The following is an 18616-nucleotide window of genomic DNA, read 5'->3' as shown; positions in this document are numbered from 1 at the left end:
TTCTGTAGTGCCATTATTGTGCCCGACAGGAATGTTTAGTACTTGTTCCATGAACGGGAGATATGTCCATGATACTATTTGCACATGCATTCATGTTTTGCATGTTTGGAACTGTTTTCACGTGGCTTGTATTCTTGTGTTTGCTTGTTTGACGTGCCACTTACTGAGCGGAGTGAGTAGTGAAGTTTGCTGTGTCTTCTGACAAGTTTTGTTGCGTGTGAACAGGTGGTAAGTGTATTGCATTTGTTTAATTCATAGCATTCTTTTTAACCTTGGTTTTTATAAGGTTGGAGTTTCACACTCATTAATGAGTGGGCACCCTTCCCAATATTTCATGGTACCTTTAGAAGGGTGGGCACCCACGAATGGGCCATGGTGGGGAGAGAACTCCTCCCTAAATCTTGTGTGTGGGGGTGGGTGCATGGCCACCTACCCACCCCCCTTGGGAACGTTGGAGCTGGCCGCTTCCATGCAATCAAGGTGGGCCGGCCAGCTGTTGGTCGTGTGCCCCTCCATGCGAATCAGGGGTGCGAATCAGGGGTAATACTTCTCTTGCATAAAAGCGGCTATGCATGGCCACTTGCTCTCTCATCTGGCCGCCAGGCGACCTCTCCATCATTTACCCGCAAGACAACTGCATCCAAGTTCTGATTCGACGCTGGCCCTCAGGCGACTCTGCTTACTCTTGCGCACAGGTCTCTCTTCATCTTGCTCTGCAGGCGGCTGTCCTCTTGCCTTGCAGGTGACTGTGCGCAGGTCCTTCCATCCCTCTCGCTTTACAGGCGGCTGTACAACTTGCAGGTGGCTACGTAGATTCCATCTCTCTCTTGCTTTGCCTAGCGACTGCAACTTGACGGCTGCGGACAGGCGACCTCTTCATCTGGCTACCCACAGACGGCTGCGCACAGGTCTCCTCTGTCGCTTGCCCATAGGCGGCTGTGCCCAGGCGCCACCCTCTCTTGCTTGCAGCAGACGGCTATGCACAGGCCCTCCTTATTTTGCCCGCAGGCGGCTGTGCCCAGGTGTCCTTCTCTAGCCCCTATGCAGCTGCACTCAGGCGCCTCTGATACTTGTTCTCTCACTAGCGAGCTACAGGCGACTCTCTCACTTGCAGGTTGGCAACAACAGCAGTAATAGAGACTTCTCCTTTCATACGTGGGTGCCTAGTACTTCCGAAGGCCATATCCATTATTTTACAAGGTAAGTGGATTGAGATTTAAGCAAAGGTCTTTGGTGTAAATCTTACAAGGGATACCCTCTGCTGCTAACATCCGTTCGGTGCCGGGTAGTCCAAGCTTCTGGAGAACCACGGTCCATGGGTGCCGAGATCGGGAGAGCCAGGCGTTAGTACGGGAGCGCCTGTTTGTGCGTGGTCCTGGAACACCAGTGGGGCGCTCTCTGCGGATTCCAATGAAGGCACAGGACTGTAGAGATTAGTCTTCTTCAATTGGATCGCTCTCCTTCGAACGTCTACTTCAAGTCTCTTGTTTGGTAACTGTATTCATCTCAGTTGTACATGGACATCATCTGGCTCATTGAACCCATGGAGCATTGTATCACTTAAATACTCCCAATAATATATCATATATTGAGGGGGGGGGTCGGCCCGTTCCGGCCCCAGTGCTGGTGTCCATTGATCATCATTTCATTTCATTTCATTTCAGTTTTCAGTTGTTGTTGAGTTGTCCATTCATATTGTGATATTTAAGTCGTGCTATTTACGCGTGTGGGTGTCCAACCGAGTCTATTCCCACTTGATGGGTCGGTTTCACCATACATTGCTGCTGGGGTCACCAAAGCATCAAAGAGCTAGCTCTTCATCCTGGGTTCTTGGAAATGAGCTTGGAAAGACTCTCTCTCCAACCTAACCAGTGTTGTGGTTATTCTGGCATCTACAGTTGGCCTTATCCTGCAAAGTGGCCCTGTGAAGGTGACCCCAAGATACACATAGGAACTCACAATCCTCACCTCAGCCCCAGCATATAGGGACTCATGCCTCTGATCCCCACAGGTGAAGTGTTAAATGAAATGCACCCCTCAAGGTGTAAGGACATATTGGGCACCGTATCGTGGTTTGGCAACATTTAGAGACTTAAGATTTTAAAGATAGCTCAAGACATAGACGAAACTGGAGAAGAGAAAGTGCTTAGTAACACCACACTGGGCTAGAATCCCGGGCCAACACCCCCCTCCCCCCTCAATACCAAGTATTTTATTCAAGTATTTTATTGATACAATGTTCCACTGGCTTTTAAGCCAGATTTTCCATAAATGCACCAGGAATGAATACAGATACCAAACAAGACATCCAGAGAAGAGCTCCCTTCATAGTCTCTATCCCTCCAGAAATCTTCCCACCCTTCGCTGGAGTAAACAGCCACGGTACTGGCTTTTCGGGTCCACACACGATGCTGGTGTGCCCGTACTGGCACCTGGACTGGCACTCTCGGTGGGAGAACTCGTTGAAAGATGACGATGCTGTCCAACCTGTTTAGCAGCCAATCATCAGCCAAGAAATCATAATACTGTCCCAGTTTAAAGAGCTTGGAGTATCTAGCAGGTAGAAGAGAGATTTCAGCAGCTATAGGGGTTGTACGACCAAGTCAAAACAATCGACCAGCAGCCTGTAACTAGACGACCAGTAGCATAGCCTGTAGCAAAACGACCAGCTCGACAGCCTGCAGCCAAACGACCGTTGCATGCCTTCGTTTAGTTTTTCCTACCAACCTCCATCACACGTGGAAATTACAGTGTATATGTAAAGTGTCCTCACATGCCTAAATCATTTGGGTGCCCAAGGGGGGGTGCCCATTGGGTTTGGCCCCCGGGCACATTTAATAAGTGTCCACTCACTTATTAACAAATGTGAACCTACAAAGGTTATAACATTACAAAGTGATTTTAATAAAAATATCCAAGGTTTTTGGGCAAACTTACCACCTATTCACAGGCCACAAACACGTCAAAATACAAGGCACTTGCACAGTTCACGGCGGCAGGTAGGCGTCCCAGGCCCGTGAACTGGACATTCATAGCAGGAAAACACACAAATACAAATCACGCAAAAACAATGTCATGCATATGAACATGTGTGCATGTGCACTTAATTTATGGACAAATCTCCTGGTCATGGAACATGTATAGCACTGGCATTTTCGGGCACAAATGTGGCACATCAGAAAGTGCGGAACTGGGAACCGATCCACACACTGGCCACATTTGGGCGCTAGGAATTGGCCACATTTGGACGCAAGAAACTGGGGAAAACCATATAAATTGCCAAATGATGACATCCCCCTGGGCTTCTAAACAGTTGTCCTCAACTGAAAAGCGTCAAGGTACGCCTGTAAAAGTTATGGATAGTCGGTGAAGAAGTCTTCGTCAACCCACCTTGCATCGATGGGAAGATAGTTTTTAAACTTCATCTAGGTATATAATTCAGCCGTATTAGCGGACATGCAGATTTCACATTGTGAAGTTTTTATCCGAGTTGTGGCTGGCTGATATTGTGCTAATTCTTTCTATCTTTAGCGGTGCATTTGCCCTATCAACTACTTATTTGCTGTACTAACTCTTTCTATTTGCTACTTCCCTTAGTGCTAGGCTTCATTATGGCTGAGTCTGCCTTGCATCTCCGGAGGTTTGACAGAAACTCAGTACGAAGGACTTTGTGTGAATATATTCTCTTATGTGTGTGTGTGTGTGTATGTGTGAGAGCATATCTTGATACAGAGTTCTACACCCACTATTGGGCTCTGATGACATTAGTGGGGATGTCGTAGTATCTAGTCCATACCATGCATAATGGAGTTGATAGTTATATAGTCTTGTGGGTTGACTACCATGAGTAAATAACATGCTCGTTCCTAAAAGGTGAATTTAGGCATGTTCCTGGATTCATCTAGGTATATAATTTAGCCGTATTAGCACATGCAGATTTCACATTGTGAAGTTTTCGTCCGAGTTGCGGTGAGTTGATATTGTGCTAATTCTTTCTATCTTTAGCGGTGGATTCGCCCTATCAACTACTTATTTGTTGTGCTAGTTCTTTCTATTTGCTACTTCCCTTAGTGCTAGGCTTCATTATGGCTGAGTCTGCCCAGCATCTCCAGAGGTTTGACAGAAACTCAGTACGAAGGGCTTTGTGTGAATATATGCTCTTATGTGTGTGTGTGTGTGTCTATGGAGTGCGTGTGAGAGCATATCTTGATACAGAGTTCTACACCCACTATTGGGCACTGATGACGTTAGTGGGGATGTTGTAGTATCTAGTCCATACCATGCATAATGGAGTTGATAATTATATAGTCTTGTGGGTTGACTACCATGAGTATATAGCATGCACGTTCCTAAAAGGTGAATTTGGGCATGTTCCTGGATTCATCTAGGTATATATATTTAAACTTCACAATGCATCGTTTGGACCTTGTGGAAGACTTTGTTCTGGTTGAAGTATCTCTTGTAGTTCATCAACTTCTGGCGGGTCTTCCGTGATAGGCTCTTGCGGGTCTGGCCCCACGTACTTCCGTAGTAAACTCACATGAAAAGCATTGTGAATCTTCCAATGATCAGGTAATGCCAACGTGAAGGCTACTTCATTGATCTATTGGATCACTTTGAAGGGACCATAATACCTGGTAGAGAGCTTAGAATATGCTCCCTCTTTACCCGGTCTTTTCTGAAGTCTTGCTTTCTCAAATGTCAACATTACCCAATCTCCTTCTTTGATATCCAGGTGCCTTCTATGTTTGTCAGTAGCCTTCTTATGCTTAGATTGAGATCTAGCAATTTATGTCCGTACTTGTGGAAAGGCTACATCAAGATCTCTTACGTACTCATCAGCAACAACAGATCTCATCCTTAGTGCGAAGGATGGGAGGTAGAACCACTTTGCCATATACAATCTCAAATGAGGCCTTTCCTGTGGATGTATGCACGGTGTTGGTGTAGGTAAACTCTACAAGCAGAAGATATTTCTCCCATGTTGTCTTTTAATTTGCAACATAGCATTTGAGAAGATCTAACACGGCTGAATTTGCAGCTTCACTTTGGCCATCGGTATGGGGATGATAAGCTGATGAGAACTCCAACTTGGTCCCCATGTTATCAAAAAGAGCCCTTGAAAAGAGGCTTATAATTTTGGGATCTCTATCCCCCACAATGGACTTTGGCATACCATGATGTTTGAACACTTGTGCAAGGAAGACCTTCACCACATGCTCGGGTTTTATGGTCTTCTTGACAGGCAAGAAGTGTGCTTGTTTACTAAACGTGTCCACGATCGTCCAAATGACATTATTAACGTACTGGGTCCTTGGCAAATCCATTATGAAGTCCATAGCTATGCTTTCCCATGGCTGTGAGGGAATGGGCAATGGCTGAAGCAAACCTGGAGCTTTCTGCCAATCAAATTTAACCTTTTGACATGTGAGACATGCATGCCTCTATGTCCTTGCGCATACCTAGCCAAAAGAAATAATACTCAATTATACACGTAGTAGGCAGTATACCTCTATGAACAGCGTAAGAAGGAGCATGTCATTCATCCATAACCTTTTGCCTCATGTCAGATACAACACAGAGGCAATTATCTTTCATGAGATATCCTTCTTTGATCGCATAAGATGCATGTGCATGACCAGCCATCAAATCAGCCCATAAATGTCCAAAATGAGCATCTTGATGATACAAATCACGCATGGCAGACAAGTGAGGCTAAAAATGAAACATAGAGAGGAAATTTGCCATCCTCATTTGTTTCTTAGAAAGCTTTGTTTGCGTGAGAAAGTACAGTGATCCGTCTTGACTATAAAATCAGCCCCAAGTAGCTCTTTTTCATTGCTTTATTAATCTGGATATGGGATACAATTAGGATTGAATCCCCTTCCTTACTGGCATCAATAACATGCTTACAGCCCTTATGCATGAAAGTAATCTTATTTGTCTTGTAGTCCTTGAAAGGCTCAAGATGGTGATGCCATGGTTTGCCGAGTAACATATCACATCCATTGAGTGGAGAGCAACCAAGAAATGCTCATGGTCGAGATATCCCTGAATATGCACATGTAACTTTCCAATAAGAGGAGTAACCTGCACCTCGTTTCTCACAAAGGTAGATTTGCTTCAATTTGGGGTCCCATGTCCCCAACCTCAATGCCCAATGCGGCTGCCATGTTTGTAGAGATAAAGTTGTTGGTGGCACAATCATCAAACGTGAAAGAGGGGACTGATCTTTAATTGGGCCCCATGCTTTGCATACAACCCTCTCTTTGCTGTCATGCCATGTATTTTCTTGTACATCTGGAACTGCATGTAGATTTACTTTTGGTTTCTTGTCCTTCTCTTTCTTTTTGCATTGCAGGCAATCCCTAAACATGTGGTCTTTACTCCCACAAGAGAAGCACTTACCTTCCTTCGCATATTGTTCTTGTTGCTCTTGAGTGATCCCAAACCTGTGTCTCTTTATAGGACCATCTTTGGTAGAAGCAAACAATATCTAAACCTGCGTGAGGCTTGTGGCTTTAAGGGTGGAACCTTCAGGTGGCTAGAGGTAAGGTTTTCATGGCTGGTTATTCGGGACAGCACTACTGCTAGAGGGCTTGATCACATACTAGAGTATGGCTGTGCCCGAGGAACTCTTGGAAGGCTGAGATCAAGTAAATTGTTTTACTTGTTTTCATCATATTCTGGATGTATCTGGTGCCAACCTGTAGAGTGCTTACTCTCTCGCACCCGTTCTCTTGTACTGGAACACTCTGTTGGTAATAAAGATACCTCAGGGGGGATTTTCCCAACTTCATTCCCTAGTGTTGTCTTGTGCAAACTTTCAAATTATTGTTTCAGTGGTTTCAAAGCATGCTTATGTATTGCCAGATGCCTATGTATTATGCCACGATGTTATGTATGGATTAAGATTTTCTGTGCACACGTTTCCGGATTGTGATAGTGGTACTAGAGCTTCGGTTCTCTAGTCTCTGGTAAATCCTCTTTTCGAGTGTGTAGATAGAGCGTTCCAAGCGCATAAAATTATTGTGTTGGCAGAAATTTATGGTCTGCAATCATGGCTGAACATGTGATTGGTGGTGAGCATGTGATGAATACACCCGACAGGCAGATGCAAGATGAGGTGCCTAGGGATGTACATACCATACCACGTGCCACACCACTTGTCGATGTATTTTCTGAGTTGGAAACTCTGAGATGCCAGGTTAAGCGTTATCATGATGGGACTGCAAGACTACGGGCCATACAGGAACATCCCGATGTATAGAGGATCTTGTAGTCTAAGAAAAAGAGCACTACAAATGGTGGGGTTTTTGAGGCCATAGTTGTTCAGCTGGGATGCCAGAATCCCAAGGAATTGGCTATGTCTTATTTGCAAGACAAAGGAGAGGTGAAGAAGGATGTTTCCCATCATGCCACTAATGCAAACTCTAAGGAGTCTGATGATGCCTCCTCTCATTCTCGTCATGCTTCTTGGAAACGAGAATACTCCAAGCATGAAGGCTCTTCTCATTCTAGGAGTAAGAGAGATAGATTTGATTCTCCTAAGACAGGTCACGCAGTAGGAAGAAGACCGGATAATTCAAATCGGGAAATAAGGATATTAAGTTTGAAAATTTCCATGGAAAGATGGATACTATAAAGGCTCTTTCATTTGTCACGCAATTTGAGATAGCCTTTTGTGGTGGAGATTTCACAAAGAAGTCTAAGTTGAGACATGTGGGCATGCACTTGAAAGATATGGGTAGTGATTAGTGGATGGCCAAATTGTTGGATAGCATTGCAGCTCCTTCATGGACTGATTTTAAGAGGCAATTTTATGCACAGTTTTTGCCACCAAACTTTGCTAAGAATGTGAAGAAGGAATGGGATTGGCTTAAGCAGGAAGAGGGTGAGTCTATGCAGACTTATGTGGCCAAATTGCAGACTTATGTGGCCAAATTTTGGAAGGTGCTGCTGAAAGTAACTCCTTTCATGTCTCTTGACGAAGAAGAGAAAAAGAAAGTTTGAAGTAGGTTTACACTGGAAGTTTATTGATACATTCTTTGATGACATCATTGTCTTCTCAGAGAATGAGGAAGAGCATAGAGAACATTTGGCGACAGTTTTTGAAGAGCTTAGGCAGCATAAGCTCTTCATAAATGGTAAGAAGAGTGAGTTCTTCTTATATGAGATTCATTATCTTGGTTATATCGTATCCAAGGATGGGGTACACATGGATCCAGGCAAAATACAAGCTATCCAGGATTGGCTAGAGTTGAAGTTTGTTCATCAAGTCAGGAGTTTTCTTGGGTTATGTGCATATTATAGAAGGTTTATCAGACACTTCTCTAAGATTGCCTCACCTTTGCATGATCTCACTAAGAAGAAAGTTGTCTTTAAGTGGCATGATGAAGAAAAGGAAGCTTTCCGGAGCCAGTACTGATTATTCTGGATTTACATAAATCCTTTTTGGTTGAGTGTGATACATGTGGAGACAACATTGGAGCTGTTCTAAATCAGGAAGGTCACACCATAGCTTTTGAAAGTAGGCATCTTCAACATGGAGAGCTTCACTTACAAGCTTATGAGAAAGAATTATTGGCAGTGATTCATGCCCTTTGTTAATGGATAACATACTTCCTCACATACACAAGAGAAAGAACAGGAGAAAGGTGCATGCAAGGGTTGAATCTGGTGAATGTGTAACCGCTCCCTACAGGAGGCCTACAAATCGGAAGATAAAATAAACATTTTTTAGTTCACTTAACTAATACAAACAATGGACATTAATAGCAACATTAAAACTGAAAATGACAAAGAACACTTGACACCATCTCTAGGGCCGGAAAGGGCCCCCTCCTCCCCCCCCGCCCCCTCTCTCAATATAGTTTGTATTTCTTGGAGTATTTATATGTACAAGTGTTCACGGGCCTCAAGGCCAAATTTCTCCATAACATGGAGTTAGTACAACTGAAAAACAATTAAAGTGGGACTGGTGTCTGCTGAGAGAAATTTCTATATATAGGATTGATGTTGTGTGGAATCAACTTATTGTAGGTGGCAAAAATCAACTATATAATTAACAAGAGAAGCCAGCCACTACAACCACCGGGTTCTTGGATTAGAGATTTTCTAAGATTTTTTACCTCTTAGAAAAGAATTGTGTCAACATGATTCTCTCCCTAGTGTTGGGCTAAAATTACTGAAGTAGAATGTGTCGGTTTTTCTGCTTCCGTTGTTTTTTCCTTCCAAATTGACTACGAGTGGTTTATCCTTATGCAAGTACCAGACTCTTTACAAATTAATGAGGTGGAATCTCATCTCCCAGATGAAGTCTATCATATACAGTTATGTGAGGAGGGAGCCATATTCTAAATTCCTATTCTTGTAATGATTTAGTATTGAGAATTATATGTAATAAGAGTGAATTCCATGTTTCAGTTTGATGTCATAGTTTGATACTCTTGATATCCAAGGTTCTTGTTCTTAAAATCTGTGTCAGCAATCTTCTATTTTTCAGTATTGTGGTCATTGATGAAGTGGATATGATATGGTGTGAAGATACATAGAGGCTTTGTGGTTCTCTACCAAACATTCTGTTTTGGTGCCTCCACGACCAAAACTATGGTAGTTCATGATTTTGGTCGATTTTTAGTCATCGAGGCACCAAAACAGAATGATAATAGTTGGTAGAGTACCACAAAGCCTCTATGTATCTTCACACCATATCATATCCACTTCATCAATGACCACAATACTGGAAAATAGAAGATTGCTAACACAGATTTTAAGAACAAGAACCTTGGATATCAAGAGTATCAAACTATGACATCAAACTCAAACATGGAATTCACTCTTATTACATATAATTCTCAATATTGGATCTACAAGAATAGAAATTCAGAATATGGCTTCCTCCTCACATAACTCTATATGATAGACTTCATCTAGGAGATGAGATTCCACCTCATTAATTTGTAAAGAGTCTGGTACTTGCAGAAGGATAAACCACTCGTAGTCAGTTTGGAAGGAAAAAACCACGGAAGCAGAAAAACCAACACATTATACTTCAGTAATTTCAATGCCCAACACTAGGGAGAAGATCATGTTGACACAATTCTTTTCTAAGAGATAAAAGATCTTAGAAAATCTCTAATCCAAGAACTCGGTGGTTGTAGTGGCTAGCTTCTCTTGTTAATTATATGGTTGATTTTTGCCACCTACAATAGGTTGATTCCACACATCATCAATCCAATATATAGAAATTTCTCTCAGCAACCAGTCCCACTTCAGTTCTAATGTCTTTTTCAATTCAAGTTCATGAACCAAATTCACATGCTAGTAGTATTTATGGCCCAATTATAAATAACTAGCTCATGTAAAACTCCAAATAACAAAACCAGAAGACGTATGCTAATTGCGTAGCTTTTTCCTCCAATCAATTCGCCCTTGATTCCACACGATCATCAATCTGTGTGATATACATACAGTCCAAAATAGATGAGAGTCCCTCAAAGTAGGAGAGAGATCCTCTCATAGCAGGAACATAAACTGAATTTAGTTTGAAAAATAGAACAGCTTCCTCTTTCTTCTTCTCAAAATCTTCTCTTCACAAAGTCTCCTCACGCACTCAAACAGAAGCGGAAAAAACAACAATGTGTTCTTTTACAAAAAAAAAAAATCATACATAACCACGCTTATGCGTAGCCGGAGAATCGACCCCTTCTTATAGTTTTTTTGGATTCATCGCTTGACTAGCATCGTTTCTTTCCATGTGTCCTTTTGATTCGAGGCAACTACAGTCATGATTAGCGGCCATCTACATACACAACCACGCTTATGCGTAGCCGAAGAATCGACTCCTTATAGTTTTTTTGGATTCATCACTTGGCTAGCATCGTTTCTTTCCATGCGTCCTTTTGATTCGAGGCAACTACAGTCATGATTAGCGGCCAGCTGCAAGGTTCCATGCTTCTTCTATTTTTCTCCAGTTGCAGTCGTGCTACCACTCTTTACTTCTTTTGTTTTCCATCTCTGCTTTGGTCAACTATGGTGGGCGTGGCTCCAACGATTGCTTCCTCTCCTTTTTTGCACATCTTTCTGAGCTTTATCAAGCGCCGGCTATTCACCTTTCTTTTTCTTAAAAAAGCTTAATATCAACACTTGTCTAAGCGTTTCCTTTTAACAAAATAATAATAATAAATTCCATATGGCCTATATGCTACGCACCTTGTTCATGTCCTCATGGGTGAAGAGGAAAAAAACTTGTCTACCAAAAAAATTGATATCTTGTCAGTGTCTTTCACAATGAAACCCTTCAACACATTAGCTGCCAATGTTTGAGGCTGCATTGCCAGGACATATGAGCTTGATATTAGTACCATTGTCCATTGATTTATTTATAGGCTATTTTCCTTGAGATATATTTTTTCAAAATAGACATCCCCCTATTTTCCTCATGCTATATATACAACGATGATAGCATAGTAAAAAATGCATTCTATCTAAAATTCCTACAACAATCCCAGTGTTTTCCTATACATTCTAGGGTTCACAAAAACCATTTAACAACGTGTGGAGAGCTAGAAGCAAAAACATCTGTGTGATATACATACAATCCAAAATAAATGAGAGTCCCTCAAAGTAGGAGAGAGATCCTCTCATAGCAGCAACATAAACTGAATTTAGTTTGAAAAATAGAATAGCTTCCTCTTCCTTCTTCTCAAAATCTTCTCTTCACAAAGTCTCCTCGTGCACTCAAACAGAAGCGGAAAAAATAACAGTGTTTTTTTACCCCAAAAAAACACACACACACACACACACAACCACGCTTATGCATAGCCGGAGAATCGACCGCTTCTTATAGTTTTTTTGGATTCATCGCTTGGCCAGCATCGTTTCTTTCCATGCATCCTTTTGATTCGAGGCAGCTACAGTCATGATTAGCAGCCAGCTACATACACAACCACGTTTATGCGTAGCTGGAGATCCCTTCTTATCGTTTTTTTGGATTTATTGCTTGGCTAGCATCATTTCTTTCCATGTGTCCTTTTGATTCGAGGCAGCTACAGTCATGATTAGTGGCCTCCATGCTTTTTCTATTTTTCTCTTGTTGCAGTCGTGTTACCACTCTTTACTTCTTCTGTTTTCCATCTCTGCTTTGGTCGACTGTGGTGGGCATGGCTCCAACGATTGCTTCCTCTCCCTTTTTGCACATCTTTCTGAGCTTTATCAAGCGCCAGCTATTCGCCTTTCTTTTTCTTAAAAAAGCTTAATAACAACGCTTGTCTAAGCGTTTCCTTTTAACAAAATAATAATAATAAATTCCATATGGCCTATATGCTAGGCACCTTGTTCATGTCCTCATGGTGGGTGAAGAGGAAAAAAACTTGTCCACCAAAAAAATTGATATCTTGTAGGTGCCTTTCACAATGAAACCCTTCAACACATTAGCTGCTAATCTTTGAGACTCCATTGCCAGGACATATGACCTTGATATCAGCACCATTGTCCATTGGTTTATTTATAGGCTATTTTCTTTGAGATATATTTTTTCAAAATAGACATCCCCCTATTTTCCTCATGCTATATATACAATGATGATAGCATAGTAAAAAATGCATTCTATCTAAAATTCCTACAACAATCCCAGTGTTATCCTATACATTCTAGGGTTCACAAAAACCATTTAACAACGTGTGGAGAGCTAGAAGCAAAAACGATGAAATTCCAAGACGGCTTGCTCTTTTTCAAAATTCTTCTCCAATCCCTTTCGGCGCTGCATGCCTTCGTTTAGTTTTTCCCACCAACCTCCATCACACGTGGGAATTACAGTGTATATGTAAAGTGTCCTTTTCACATGCCTAAATCATTTGGGTGCCCAAGGGGGGGGTGCCCGTTGGGTTGGGCCCCAGGCACATTTAATAAGTGTCCACTCACTTATTAACAAATGTGAACCTGCAAAGGTTATAAGATTACAAAGTGATTTTAATTAAAAATATCCAAGGTTTTTGGGGCAAACTTACCACCTATTCACAAGCCAAAAACATGTCAGAATACAAGGCACTCGCATGGTTCACGGCGGGTAGGTGTCTCAGGCCCATGAACTGGACAGTCATAGCAGGCAAACACACGAATACATATCATGCGAAAACAATGTCATGCATGCAAAAATGTGTGCATGTGCACTTAATTTATGGACAAATCTCTCGGTCATGGAACATGTACAGCATTGGCATTTCAGGGCACAAATCTGGCACATCGAAAAGCATGGAACTGGGACCCAGAACACTTGGATCCACACACTGGCCACATTTGGGCATGAGAAATTGACCACATTTGGGGACGAGCAACTGGGGAAACCCATATAAATGGCCAAATGATGACATTAAACACCATGACCTTGGTTTTCCTAAGGTCCTGGGGGAATCCTTGTACAAAGAGTAAAATTCGGTTGATTGTCTCAAGGAAGTCATTAAAGCAACCTCTGCACCTCAAATTTGAAATAAAATATTACCCAAAAACCTATCCATAGGGGGCTGTCCACCAGACTTTACTTTACACGAAATTCCGTACCTTTGGACGACAAAGAGAATTTGGTTTTGCATTATTCTCGAGCTACCCGTCGGGAGCATGTAAGCCACACCATTTGACTATCCAATCCCGCTGCCCCCAAAATGCCTGTCGTGCATCTAGGTGTCTGCCATCCCTAGATTCTGAAATAAACACAATGTCATCAGCACATAACAATATGGGCACCAAAGTATCAAGAAGCACAACACCTTCCCCTCCAAATCTATCAATGAAGTCCGAGATCTCATCTCTGTAGAGGCCAAAGAGCGTAAGTGAGAGCAGCCATCAGATCTGTCTAGCTCCAACCAGTACCATAATGGATGTGATACATAGGCGATGGCGAGGCAAAAATACCTCGGAGCATGATCTTCGGGTGTGAGTGTAAGTGAGCTAGCCGCTCCCGGATATGGTGCTGATGCTGAGCCCGTATCTCTGTGATCTCCCTCTAATGTAGTCTGGGAGTCTGGTAGCCTGGTGCTCTCGGTCTCCGTTTGGCTCTGAGGTCCGCAGCGCACTGGAGTGTAACCCCCTCCTGTGTTAGGGTAGGCACTGGGATAGATCTCTAGAAGAAATCAGTGAGCTGGAGTTGTCGCCCACCGCTCCCTGTGGTATGAGTCCGTAGCAGTGTCTCTCTTGGCGCTATCTCTCTAGCAAGAACTGGCCAAATCTGCGCTGGTCTGCAGACTCCATGATCTGGCGGAGTGAGGGATGTCCACTGAAGATGGTGGTGTATCTCTCTCTAATGACACTATATGCTCTACATCTGCATACATAATGCTCCTCACTCTCAACCTTCTCCTGGCATAGTCTGCATATCCTCTCTGCTCTGGGGATCCGTGCTACCCTACCTGCCTCAATCTCAAGCTGGTGTGATGACACTCGGAGCTGGCCAATCACCACTCGGGCATTGTGAGGCATGTACACATCCATGTATCCGGGTCTCTGTATGAATCCATCCGCTGAGATACGCATAAACTGATCTCTGTAGTATAGCATCTTCAGCAGTAGAGGTTGACTGGGTGTAATCCAAGTCTCTTAAGTGTATCGCTGCCATAAATCCTGCCGAAGGACTTTGTTCCTTTCACTGTGAGAGAGCTGGATGTGTGGTGCATGTATATCATACTGGAAAGGTGCCAGGTGATCTATGTCGAGACCATGCTGAGTGAGCCACTGTAGCATCTGTGAATACCATGATCTCCTATCTCCACTCTCTGCGAGCTGCCTAGATGCCTCAAAAGCTCTATGTGAGAGTCGATCTGATGGCATATCTCTAATCCTCTGTATGAAGCAGATCGTCTGGAAGAGGGCCTCTACTAGCATAGGAGGTGCAGCAAACTCCGTCCGGACAATGTCATGTGGGACGGAGGGTTTGCTGCGGATCATCCGTGAGAGCATGAGAATCTGAGGCCTCTCTATCTGAGACCATGTGGAGGTGGCGAGCCCAGGTGCCCATATTGCTGCAGCATACATCAAAGCAGGGGTGACTAGTGTGTCAAACAACCACCCCTTCGTGCGGGGCTCCTGGAAGTGTGCCTAGTGACACGGTCTCTCTAGCATGGCCAGAGTTGCATACCCTCGTGTGAGTCTTATCCCTGGCTGCCTGTGCCATAGTAAATCTTCTTGGCAGAGTCGTAAATGTAATCCCCAGGTACACATATGAGTCTACCACCTCTACCTGTCCTCCTGCTAGTGTGAAGATGGCTTGTCGTCGAACCAGCCCTGAGGTGTGGAAAATCATGGCCTTGGTTTTCCCAAGGTTTACTGTAAGCCCCCTTTGTGTGCAGAAGTCGTCGAGTGCATGGAGATGGTGTTGTAGTCCCATCCGCGACTCAAAGACCAGAATAATATCATCTACATATAGCATAATGTGGACTGTGGTACTTGAGATGTCTACCCCGTTCCCACCACCATGACCAATGAAGTCAGCCACCTCATCCCAAATAGTGTAGGAGAGAGTGGGCATCCTTGCTTCACACCTATGGTGCTAGCAATAACATCAGATAGCCCGGGGCATCGTATGCGCCCGAGGACCTGCTCATATAAAGCATAGATGCCCCAAACCATCTCTGATGGGATCCCCAATGACTGTAGAGAGAGAGAGGAGGGAGAGGGGGGGGGCGGGGGGGTGGACTTTATCAAGAGTGGAGAACTTAAAAGGATGCATTTTGTCAATTTTAAGAGGTGATTTTCTGTGCAGGTCAAGTTAGAAAATGGATATGAAACTCACATTTGTAATGCTTGGGTATTTTCTTAAATTGCATTTTATGCAGGAACATACTCAAGGATCTGACTGAAGCATACGGCTACATGATTTTAAAAGATGGGTTTTTTCAAGCAGACCCTCATCCAGGAAACATTCTGATTAATAACAAGGGAAAGGCAAGTTACTCTTTCTGGTCAAGATTGGCCAGGTCTCAAACAGAGCTCTGTAAAGCCTTTCCAGTTGGCTTTCTTTGTTTTGGAGAGACGTCAACATACTTTGTTTGCCATGCATTGATGTCTTACAGATTGCTCTGCTTGACTATGGTCAAGTGAAAGAACTTCCAAACAGCTTGAGGCTTGATTACGCAAAGTTTGTGCTTGCACTTAATGCTGGTGATCCATTTGAGATTGGTCGCTGCTTTGAGTAAGTGCTGGACATATGAGAGATTATTATATACCCAAGTATCTCCCATTGATAAGGTGCTTTCTTGTTTTGTAAGCAGCTTATCGATGTGCATTGTGAGCTTTTTTTGGCAGAAAGATGGGAGTGGTTCTTGGTAAGAAGGTTGATTCGGATCCAACGTCCTTCCTACTTATGGCGTCAGCATTGTTTGACACCAAGCTACCTCCTGGTCGGACAAAATCTGACCCTTTTGGAGAAGATTCTAGTTTGAAAACGTTCCCCGTGGATGTAAGTTGTTTTCGTGAAGCTCATTCTCGGTTTTTGAAGTCTGAATTCTTAGACACAGAGTTGTAAAGAAATTCGGATTGGGTTAAGACAGCTCCCCAACTCCCCCCCCCCCCCCCCCTCACACGTGCATGCATACGTGCAATGCGTGCGCTCACACACACAGGCATGGGCACAGGCACTTATGCATTAGCCACATGGTGCCAGCATTATAATTCACACAGCTAGCAGTTTCCTTCATTAACATGTACCTCTTAACTTTGGTTTTTGCATGAGGGATATTGATAAGATCTTCTCATTGCAGAATTTCCCCAAGGAGCTCTTCTTTGTCTTGCGAACGATACAAATTCTACGTGGATTGAGTGTTGGAATGGGGATCTCTTATTCTTGTGCCGAGGAATGGAAAGACTTAGCGAAGGAAGCTGTGTTTGCATCACGTGAAGCCAAAAGTAAGCAGTTTCTGTCTAGTCTGATCTAAAATCTAGTTTACTTAAAAGGCTTCTGCCTCCTTACTTTTCTTTAACCTTAACCAATTCTGCAGAAAGCTCAAGATCAATTAAAAGGACAGAACATCCAAGGGAACTGGTGTGGGAGAAGAGAAAGAGAAGCCGTCAACTTCACTTTCTTCATAAAGCTTAATTTTTTGTGTGTTTCTGGGTAGCTTTAAGCATATGGTTGAGAGAAGATCCTCGCATGCCACTTGCAAGAAAGGCTTTAATGACCCCGTATGCGCACCTCATGCAAATGCCGGGTACAGTGGCAATCAACATGCCAAAGTTTATAGCAGAGTGGACAGTTCATGCATGTGTTGGTTAACCTTCTAACAGTTATGGTTCCGTTTGCTTGCATTAACATGTAAACATGAACCTGTCCCGCTCCTCAAGGCATGTAAGATGGGGTCTCGAGGTATCACAACCTTTAGAATTGCATCTTGGTATTTGTTTCCATGTCCCAGTAGTTCTCTTGACATGTGATCATAACCTACAGTGAAGAGTGGGATCAATTACAACTTCTGATGCTAAGGGCATTTGGAGATGAGGTTCAGCATAGAGGAAGCCATTGATCCAATTAGCTGTGTACCATGGTTGGCCATAAAATCTAGGTGGTGATAATATGGTGATCTGAATAAATTAGGAGACAAAGGGCATCACTTTTTTTGTTGTGTTGGCATTTTATTGGTGGAGCCTTGATGTAGTGCAAATCCATGAACAAAAGCTTTTGATAGTGTGTCAAAGACCTGCATTAAGTCCACAGCAGAATGATACTTTTTCTAATAATGGTACTTTAACCTAATCAATCATAGCGTGAGTGTTTAATGTGATAGACAATTGCATGGAACTCGTGTGTGTGCATGTGCACGCGCTATACAACAAAATTATTATTATAAAAATTGTATATTATGTGTTGGATTATATTATAGATTGATTATATAAGTAAATGTATATTCAAATATAGAAAATGATTTTTACACTAGAGATTCAAAAATTATAGGTAGCAAAACACGTAAATGTGATATACATATAAATCGAATGTTTTAGCGAGAAGCATTAAGGGATCTAGAGAGTTATAAATGTCTCCTAGTCTTTTCATCCACGAGAAAAGATAAATTCTTCTTCCAGAAACTACTTTTATACTCAAGATACCGTGAATGGGTATAGCTAGATAGGTATAGCTACATACGAATAGTAGATATGCATATAAATCAAAGTTAAAAACGCTATGGCTCATGGTCTTCTTGTCTCTTCACAATTGAGATTATGTAGTGCACCCAAGGGTGTTGAGAGTGGAGGCCTAGCTTGACGTGGACTTTTTGCAAAGCCGATATGTTAGCCTCTAAATATTTTACTATATTGTCAGATCATGGCATACTTTGAGATGTGGACTTTGTAGTCCCACTAGCTCTCAACGTTGACCATCACAATTATACTTGTTCCATTGGAATGATCATGGACAACAACTAGGAGCATTGTCTCTTGGGCTATAGCCCAATGGTAGCATCCATGCCTCCCAAAGAGGAGAAGCTGGGTTTCAATCTACCCACTCTCGATGTGGAAAGAATGGCACTTGTAATTTCAATTCCTAATCTACAAAAACACAAAATAAAAAACATGGGAGCACTACTATAAAGAATGATTCTATTTAAGATGATGATGGATTCCAATTGAGAGC

The 18616-nt window shown here is 42.8% G+C and overlaps 1 protein-coding gene across 2 annotated transcripts in view; it reads left to right on the top strand.

Moving 5' to 3' along the window:
- LOC147632825 (uncharacterized) overlaps positions 1–17765 on the top strand; it is a 49719-nt gene extending 31954 nt beyond the window's left edge. For both annotated transcript variants that reach the window (XM_086807710.1, XM_086807709.1), the window contains 5 exons: positions 15828–15936; positions 16065–16183; positions 16297–16450; positions 16752–16896; positions 16989–17765. In XM_086807710.1, the coding sequence (XP_086663836.1) occupies positions 15828–15936; positions 16065–16183; positions 16297–16450; positions 16752–16896; positions 16989–17086 (625 nt within the window). In that variant the 3' untranslated portion in view covers positions 17087–17765. The remainder of the gene's footprint in view (positions 1–15827; positions 15937–16064; positions 16184–16296; positions 16451–16751; positions 16897–16988) is intronic.
- Positions 17766–18616: the final 851 nt, after the last annotated feature.

This window comes from Cibotium barometz, chromosome 13 (genome assembly GCF_041138505.1).
Source record: "Cibotium barometz isolate CiBa-2024 chromosome 13, ASM4113850v1, whole genome shotgun sequence".
NCBI lineage: Eukaryota > Viridiplantae > Streptophyta > Polypodiopsida > Cyatheales > Cibotiaceae > Cibotium > Cibotium barometz.
This window is presented reverse-complemented; position numbering and strand designations above follow the sequence as displayed.